The following is a 10,000-nucleotide window of genomic DNA, read 5'->3' as shown; positions in this document are numbered from 1 at the left end:
ATTCCGCCCACCTCCCGCGAACCTCCGCGAACGGTGGAAGCGTTGTTGTTCGAAATGATATGTGGTAGTATAAAGAAACACCCCTCAAAACAGTAGAAGGAACATTACCTGACAAAGTTTAATGTTGCATTGTGCTTCAGGTTTGAAAAGTGCTGGAATTTGTGCTGAAATTTGTTCGTTTCACAACAAATATCTGTCTGACTGAACAGTTCTCTTGTATTACGTTAACAAATACGAGCCTCTTGTAATTCCAGGACGAAACATGAGAGATGTCACGTAGGGCTACGCCCCCTCTCGTAGCTGTCACTCTGGGTTCCCTCATGTCTGTATTCCCTGCTTGTTTATCCCGCCCTGCTCGTTTGTCTCCGTGATTCCTCGTTTGTTACCACGCCCCTGTCGTCATTGTTTGCACCTGATCCTTGTCTAGTTCTGTGTATAAAAGTCCCTGTGTGTCCCATGTCCGTATCGGTCTTTTTGTTTATGCCTGTTCGTTGCCATTGCGTGAGTTCGCTCTTTTGTGTTTCCCGTCCTCCGTGTGTTTTGCCTGTTCTCCCCTGGTTTACCTGCCTTGTTGTTTTCCTTGTTCGTATCTATGCCTGTGTATATTTCATGTATGGACTGCCCACCCGTTATGACCTGCGCCCGGTATTACGACTCTGCTTTTGGAATTTCCTTAAATAAATCTCGCTCTCCTCAGCGTTTGTGTCTGCCTCCCTGTTCTGCCCCGCGCAGAACGTTACATAAAGACCGATCCTACAAGGGCACAGCGAGGGAGCGAGACTCTGGTGAGTTTAATTGCTGCGATGAGACGTTGGCTGGACACCCCCAAGTATTTTTTGGGGGGGAGTACTGGCCATGTCGGCTTGGCGGTCCCGCCCCCCGATGACGTCAGTATGGCGGCTCCGCCCCCCCGAGGACGTCGGCTTGGCAGCTCCATCCCCCCGAGGATGTCGGCTTGGCGGACACGGCCCCCGAGGACGTCGGCTTGGCGGACACGCCCCCCGAGGACATCGGCTTGGCGGCTCCGCCCCCTGAGGACGTCGGCTTGGCAGCTCCGCCCCCCGAGCGCATCTCCTCACCTCAGGTTCCAGTCCCCGCTGCCTGTCGGAAGTCCACGCCGGTTCCTGTCCCCGCTGCCCGTCGGCAGTCCACGTCGGTTCCTGTCCCCGCGACCCAGGAGGGGTCGTCCACGCCGGTTCCTGTCCCCGCTGCCCGTCGGCAGTCCACACCGGTTCCTGTCCCCGCGACCCAGGAGGGGTCGTCCACGCCGGCTCCCGTTCCTGCTGCCCGCCAGCGGACCCTGCCTGTTCCCGCTGCCCGCCAGCGGACCCTGCCTGTTCCCGCTGCCCGCCAGCGGACCCTGCCTGTTCCCGCTGCCCGCCAGCGGACCCCGCCTGTTCCCGCTGCCCGCCGGCCGGCTCTGCCTGTTGCCCCAGAGACTGCACTGCCCACATGTGGGCATGGACTCCGTGTACTGTTTGCTCCGCCCTGTGTTCCTGCTCCTGTGCCCGGGTTCCCCATGTTCCCCAGACCTGTCCCTGGTTTTGTTTTGGTTCCTGTCCCCGTGGTTGTGTCTGTCAAGGTCTGTGTTCCTGTTCCTGTGTCTGTTTCCTGTGGTGTCGTCTCTGTCCCTGTCCCCATGTCTGTTCCCCAAGTTGTGATCTACCTTGTGCCTGTGTCTGTCTCAGTCGTCCAAGCCGTGTTTGCCTCCGTGTATGCCTCTACCCTGTCCCCTGGCCCGACTCCTGTGTCTGCTCCCAGTCCTGCTCCCGTGCCTCGCCCTGTCCCTGCCTGTAACGCCATGCCCCGGCCCGGCCCCGGAGTGGCACGCTTTGATGGGGGGGTTCTGTCACGTAGGGCTACGCCCCCTCTCGTAGCTGTCACTCTGGGTTCCCTCATGTCTGTATTCCCTGCTTGTTTATCCCGCCCTGCTCGTTTGTCTCCGTGATTTCTCGTTTGTTACCACGCCCCTGTCGTCATTGTTTGCACCTGATCCTTGTCTAGTTCTGTGTATAAAAGTCCCTGTGTGTCCCATGTCCGTATCGGTCTTTTTGTTTATGCCTGTTCGTTGCCATTGCGTGAGTTCGCTCTTTTGTGTTTCCCGTCCTCCGTGTGTTTTGCCTGTTCTCCCCTGGTTTACCTGCCTTGTTGTTTTCCTTGTTCGTATTATGCCCGTGTATATTTCGTGTATGGACTGCCCTCCCGTTATGACCTGCGCCCGGGATTACGACTCTGCTCTTGGAATTTCCTTAAATAAATCTCGCTCTCCTCAACGTTTGTGTCCGCCTCCCTGTTCTGCCCCGCGCAGAACGGTACAAGAGAAAGTGAAGACGTTAAGATGGGGCTTTTTGAAAATAAACAACCATTAAATAATGTGATAAAAAGCTAATTATTTTGAGTATATGTACAAATTGTCACGTTGAGGACCCCGGCCCCTCCCTTTTGGGCGTGTGTAAACGTTGTCCACGTGCTCTGTCTGCGTTTTCGGAACTCCGTGGTGATAGCTTTGTTGTGTGAATAATGTGTCTCACCTGTGAATCGTCTCGTAATCACATGGGGCTAATGTGGTCTGTCTATTTAATGTGCGCTCGCGCAGTGTCCTGTGCTCGTCGTTATCTAAGTCTGCACGTTGTGTGTTTAAACTGTGTTGCCCGTGCGCTATTGCGCAACCGTTATCTGTGATTAAAAGTGACGTTTTGCCACGAAAGCAAGGATTCCCGTGTCTCGTCCTTCGCCCTGCCCGCACGTCACACAAATATTTAACTTAATTAAGTTTAACGTGCTGGGAAATATTGAAATGGACCTTTAAAGTGACGTACAAGTGCTTTAATTCCACCTTGTAAAGGTGTATGAACCCTGCAAACATGACTTTGTTCATTGCACTGAGGCACGAAGTTACAAAATTCGAGAGGTGCACGACCTCTGAGGCCCTCGCGCACGGGCGGTGCCACCACGATTACGTCATTTTCGCCGCGAGGACCCTCGCGCCGCTCACGACGCGTCAAGTATAAACCAGGCTTAACTCGTTATGTAGCCAAAGAGATGCTACCGTTAAATACGGTCGAAAAGAAAACATTTATAAACATGCTGCAAAGATTTGACAAGAAGTATTAACTGCCAAAGAAAACCTATATCTCCCAAACTGCCATTCCAACCTTATATAATGAAGTGAAAGATGGCGTTCTGAAGGAAATTAAAGACACCTCATTTTACTCTGCCACTACAGATATGTGGTCAAGCTCAAATATGACCACATACATGAGCATTACAATACATTACATTACTGCAAACTGGTGTAATTGTATTATTATGCTATACTAATGTTATACTATATTATTATTGTGGCACATTGTCTTAAAGCTCCTTTGAGGAGCCCAGAAGCAAGAAAAAAATCTATAATGGCACTTTAAAATGACAATATTTTTGTTTATCGCAATAATTTCTGGGACAATATATCGTTCTGAAAATTTTGTTATAGTGACAGGCCTAACACTACTATCTAGAAACTCATGAGATTAATTACGAGAGGTGAGGTTATAAATAACCAGGCAGGGAAACCGGAATCAAAACAAAAGACGAACACAGACACGACAAACACAGACTTGACAGACAGATGAGTGGCGGAGCCAGATGTGTGTTTAACACTCAACTGTAAATGAATGAGTGTTTGACCATATCGCAAATACAGAATAACGTTTACTGTATCATGTAACACAATGTAAGGTAAACACATGACAGAAGCTGAAGTAGTCCTCAGGGGGGGGTTGCTGGATTCCATCATATCGTTTCAAAAAAGAAAAATATAAAGAATCTATAACAAATATAGTCATAATATATAATATAGTCCAAATCAATACTGTAACCACATTTCAACACCATACAGAATATATAGAAACAGGGCAGAGAGCCCACCTGGGTAGAGTGGAGACACTACCAGGTGTTTCAGCAGGACACGTGCTGCAGTAATAGCAGTAATCTCATCACTGACAACTACATCCAACTTTCTGGTTATACATGCACATTTCAACACAAGTATGACCACTTTTGCATCCATGGTAACAAGTATATAAGCAAAAAATGAATAAGCCTTCTGCTAAAACAAGTGTCTTTTTTTACTGGTCTGTCAGAATATTTCCATCCACCATGATCAGACGTTTGTGGGCTTTTGAACTGAAAGTTAACTGTTTTGAACAGAGTATCTAAATGCAAAATGTGCTGTAGTTGTACAGACTTTTCAATGAGATAAGCATTTGTGAATTTTGGAAGCAGTGATTGAAATGCCTGTGATGCCGTTTGCGTCAACGCAATGCAATACAGACAGTTCAGTTCAGATCATCTATTGATATGGTGAATGTGTGAAGTGTTTTGAAAAAGTGCACATAATATTGAGACGACTGCAAAAAACTAAAAAATGGAAATTGGATAATGATGAAGGAATACATTTAAATCAACAGTACTCAGCCAGCAGGAAGGGTGGAGTCTGGCCCCACAGGAGGTGTGAAAGCCTGGCTGCAAAAGCACTGTATGTATATATGTGTGTGTGTGTGTGTGAGAGAGAGAGAGATCTAATTATGTTGTTCCTTTAAGGGAGGTTCTGATTAGCTAATGAGACGCTAATTTTCCACACAGATGTGGTGTTTATGAGGACAGGCTTATCTGCGCTGTCGCATTGTGTGTACACACGTGTGTGTGTGTGTCTTGGGCACTACAAACACTGTACACAGACATCAGCAAGCAAATTATAAAGTGTAAATATAAGACTGCAATGGAACGCTTGAAATATAGGCTATTAGAACATAAACTAAGAACACAGGCGATCTAATAACAAAGACGATCTATTAACACAGTTGATCTAAGAACACAGATCATCTAATAACACAGACAATCTAAGAACACAGGTGATCTAAGAACACAAGCGATCTAAGAACACAAGCGATCTAAGAACACAGACGATCTAATAACACAGGTGATCTAATAACACAGCCAATCTAAGAACACAGGCGATCTAATAACACAGATGATGTAATAACACAGACAATCTAAGAATACAGGCGATCTAAGAACACAAGTGATCTAAGAACCCAGACGATCTAATAACAAAGGTGATCTAATAACACAGGTGATCTAAGAAGACAGGGAATCTAAGAACACAGGTGATCTAATAACACAGATGATGTAATAACACAGATGATCTAAGAATACAAGTGATCTAAGAACACAGACAATCTAATAACAAAGGTGATCTAATAATGACACAGGTGATCTAAGAACACAGGAGATCTAAGAACACAGGAGATCTAAGAACACAGGTGATCTATGAAAACAGAAGGGGAATGAAGAAGAAAAAGAAGCAAAAGAAGGGATGAAAGAGAGAGCGAGACTGAGAATTTAGGAATGAGAAAAGAATAACTGATGTGATGAGGCGATTATTTGAACATCGTTCATGGCCATTAAACAGCTAGAGAGAGAATGTCTGGTGGGCTAAACACCTATCAGCCCAATTCAGAACCTTCAGGTACACCTGACCTGTCCACTCTCCAGTGTCCACGCACACAACACCACAACCAATCAGCAACAGCAGAGCTGCCCCTCTCCTCCATGGCCCCTCCCCTCCATAGAACTTGGCATCTCTTATTAAACCCTACTATAATGTGATAGCTTCTCTCTGACAGGCATATATGGTCTACGTAGTGCAGCAACTGTAGCGAAGCCCCTGTCCACGTAAGGAGACATCACATTCACAGCAGAGAGAGGAATAGCTCTGGTCCTGGTTTCACCCTGGTCACCAGTGTCTTCAGGACCCAAACGGGAGCCGCAGGGTCCGGGGACAAATGTCCCATCTCCCAGACTCCAACACTGTTACCCTCCTACAATAGAGGCTCTGCAGACCACGTTTTACCAGACATTCTTCATTTACGAAGAAAGACAGTAGAACAATATGAAAAAAGGGTCTGATATAAATCATCAGATCATTCTGACACATAGCTGTCATGGGAACCATTTTAATCTGAAGCCATCTTTAGTAAGACGAGGAGAGAACAGAAAAAAGTCGATTTTCTGCTGTGGTGTATTATCAACATTAGATATTTCAGAAGTAATACTGTCGGACCAGAGACATGTTTACCCCTCAGGGCCATGTAGCCCCAAACTCCTTTAGGATAGAGCTGAAGTTTGCATAGGTGCACAGAAACCGCATTTTGACTTCCGTTTTGTATAGGCCATTAACTTATTATTATTTTTTAATCAATATATAAGAATTCATTGTAGACTTCATAGCATGCCAGCTGTTTGCTCCATAGTCAAGAAACGTCTGCACTACTTAGATGTATAAGAAACAACTCCTATGGAGTGTACAGTATGTGGGTTTTTTAATGTCTAAACACTGTTGTGAAAGCTTGATGTCAGCTGATGTAAGCAGTATTTCTGATAACACTGATCACTTCACTGCAAACAAAAATGACTGAACCTGCCCTGGGATTTGTATGAAACATTTAAACGAGGTATACCTGTACGGACCAAGCAACAATCGTTTCTACAAAGATGTGGCCCCTTCCTGCAAATCACACTGAGCGTGTGCTGTATGTACCGCAGGCAGTGATGGGTGTTGTGAGGAGCTGGTGTGCACCTTCCTGGTGGAGCTAGAACCCAACCTGCTGCTACAGTGCTGGAGTCACGCTGCTCCAGGCACCTGCTGAGAGCTCGTGAATATGAACATGAGGACAGAGCTGGTGGTGCAGGAAACCGGCCCGACATTCTGGAAGCTTCCATCATGTTATGTCTTATCTGTCATCGTAGCTCAGCGAATGTGGGTCTGACCAGGCTCACACACACACACACACACACACACACACACACACACACACATCCACACACACATCCACACACACACAGACATATACACATACACACACACACACATACACACACACACACACACAGACATATACTCATACACACACACATACACACATACTCATATACATACACACACACACACACACACACACACACACACATACACACACATACTCATACACATATACACACATACACACACACACACACAAGCTAGTGTATTTCAGTATAAGTCTTAGCTCAGTGTTCACTGTATAATTAGGTTTATAATATTTTTAAATAAAGTGTTATAAGGTTTTCTTTTAATTGAGAATATTTGTCAAACGACTGCTAGAGAGACGAGCAGTTTGCCACTTCTCATCTACAGCAGATAATGATCCAGACCTTCTCCAGATGGCTCAGGTGTGTGGGATCGGAGCGCACACAGCACAGTCTGGTGGCCCTGCTCTGACGACATGCCTGCAGGACATCTGTCTGACATCCCGCACAAGCAAGGTGAGGTAGAAATGAAATAATTACTGAAGTCTTGGAAGTGCTGTGTTACCAATCAGCTGGTACGGTGTGGGGTTAACGAGGAAGGTGTGGTAGGAAACGCAGCAGCTCACCAGGTGAGCCAACTACTGCAGGGACAAGAGCTCAGTCATTTATCTCTCTCTCTCTCTCTCTCTCTCTCTCTCTCTCTCTGTCCCTCTCTTTCTCTGTCTCCCCATTTCTCTGTCTCTCTCTTCCTCAATCTCTCTCCATCTCTCTCTCCTTCTTACACTTTCCATCTCCCTCCTCCCTCCCTCTCTCAGGATGCCAAGGCCAGGGCTCTTCTTTATGATACCCCATTACCCCCCCAACCCCCAACCCCGTCCCCTGGTGAGTATTATAAGGTGCAGGCAGAAGTCCTGGTAAAGTGGACCGACCAAAGTCTCTTCTCAATTGCAGCATGAGTTATTGTGATGGAACAATTTAACTAAATGTATCACCTCCATCTGCCATCTTGGGCGGAGCACTTTTAGCACTGCACGTTCAACTTGTGACATTTTTTTAAATGAATTTTTACTTAATTTTATTTTATTCCATGTTCGTGTAAATTTATTTTGTTTAACTATTTTATCTTTGTTTTATATTTTATCTTTCCACTCTGAATGTGTGCTGTACAAAGCGTAGTGGAGAGGAGAGGTGAGGAGAGGGGAGGGAGGAGAGGAGGAGAGGAGAGATAGAGGAGGGGGAGGAGAGGAGGAGAGATAGAGGAGGGGGAGGAAGGAGGCTTTACCTTCTCTTTGTCTCTCATGGAGCCTTTCCCAAGGATGGACATCTTGGTCAGTGTGTCCTCCTGTAGTCTCTTTAGGGAGTTCCCCCGGGGACCGAGCAGTTTGCCCACAAAATTAAACTGAAACACACACACACACACACACACACACACACACACACACACACACACACACACACACACACACACACACACACACACACACACACACACTGCATAAACACATTGCATAAACACATTTGACAATACTTTTCACTCCCCTCTGGGAAAGAGTTATCATGTGTCAGACAGGTAATGTCAACAGCAGGTTTATGTTTATTATATAATATATACAAACTATTTTATATGAAATCGTGTTGCATTTGCCCATCTTTAAATCTTGTTCTTTAAAACACATACATTTTATTTTTCTGAATAACCTGGATTTGCACTTCCAATTTCAGAAATAAAAAGAAACTACCAGTTGTAATTTCAGAAATATGGCATCTCTACACAAGTCTGCAGTGTCCAGTAACGAGACACTGAACTCCCAGTCACATGACAGTACAGCTGTGGACTTCACACAAAATCATGGAGGTCTCACAGAGTAACACTGAGTTCATTGTGTAGAATCAAAATCACACAGACTGGAGTGATATTACACATCACAGTCCTAATATTAAAATACTAATACTAATACTAAATACTAATACTAATACTAAAATACTAATACTAATACTAAATACTGCTCTGCTTCACCTGGAAGACACAGTCCATGCCTCTGTGGGAAGTAATTATGTTCCGGCGGTCCTGATTGGCTGGTTTGCACTTTGACACCATTTGACCTTTCACCCTACAGAGCTATTCAGTCTGTGGCTGTGAACCATGACAGGAGAAGGGGGTGGACACCTGCTAAGCACCTCAAAGCTCTAAGCCAGTTAAGTTTGTTTCACCAATACGGTGACGTCATTAGTGCCACTGGTCAAACTAACATAACTACCTTAGAAAGGCTAGTGACAGGGAGAAAGAACAGCAGAATGAAAGCCTGGGTGTGTGTGTGTGTGTGTGTGTGAGAGAGAGAGAGAGAGAGAGAGAGAGGATGGAAGACAGGGGGAAGGAGGGGGAGGGAGAAAAAAAAGACCCAGCCCTAATGAGAGAAGATGAGAGAATGAAGAGAAGGACAGAGTGTGGGAAGAACAGAGATTAGGAGAGAGAGAGAGAGAGAGAGAGAGAGAGAGAGAGAGAGAGAGAGAGAGATGGCAGGAGAGAGAGAAGGAGTGAGAAGAGTAAAGAGAGAGAGACAAAGAGAGAAAGAGAAAAAAAGACTTATCAGAGCTCAGGTGACCTGTGTCTGCTATGGTTTTTTCGACCTGTTTATTGTTTATTGCCCTGTACCTGGGGCAGTCATGGCCTGGTGGTTAGGGAACTGGTCTTGTGACCGAAGGGTCCCGGGTTCGATTCCCAGACCTGTCCTATGACTGAGGTGCCCCTGAGCAAGGCTCATAACCCTCAATTGCTCACTTGTATAAAAAATGAGATTAAAATGTAAGTCGCTCTGGATAAGAGCGTCTGCCAAATGCCAAAAAATGTAAATGTAAAAATGTAAATGTAAATGTTTATTAACACCCCAGTAATATGACTAACACAACCCCAACACTCCAGACATGTCACTAACACTACCCCAACACCGCCACCCCATACGTATCACTAACACAACCCCAACATCCCAGTGACATATCATTAAAACAACCTCAACACCAGCAGACTCAGTGTAGAATAGATCAGACATAAACTTATGACATATAACTACCTAAATTCACACTACATGAATGTGAGAGTCAGATGTAATTTCATAATTACCACACTTGTCAATAATCTCAGATTTCACTAATGGCTATAAACAAAACA

At 45.5% G+C, this 10,000-nt stretch overlaps 1 protein-coding gene across 1 annotated transcript in view; it reads right to left on the bottom strand.

Moving 5' to 3' along the window:
• Positions 1-10,000, bottom strand: part of khdrbs3 (KH domain containing, RNA binding, signal transduction associated 3) — a 125,584-nt gene that overhangs the window by 45,468 nt on the left and 70,116 nt on the right. The window contains exon 3 of the mRNA XM_077006072.1: positions 8,117-8,233. Within this exon, the coding sequence (XP_076862187.1) occupies positions 8,117-8,233 (117 nt within the window). The remainder of the gene's footprint in view (positions 1-8,116; positions 8,234-10,000) is intronic.

This window comes from Brachyhypopomus gauderio, chromosome 5 (genome assembly GCF_052324685.1).
Source record: "Brachyhypopomus gauderio isolate BG-103 chromosome 5, BGAUD_0.2, whole genome shotgun sequence".
Classification (NCBI taxonomy): Eukaryota; Metazoa; Chordata; class Actinopteri; order Gymnotiformes; family Hypopomidae; genus Brachyhypopomus; species Brachyhypopomus gauderio.
The sequence above is the reverse complement of the archived record's forward strand: the minus strand, read 5'-3'. Positions and strand labels throughout refer to the sequence as shown.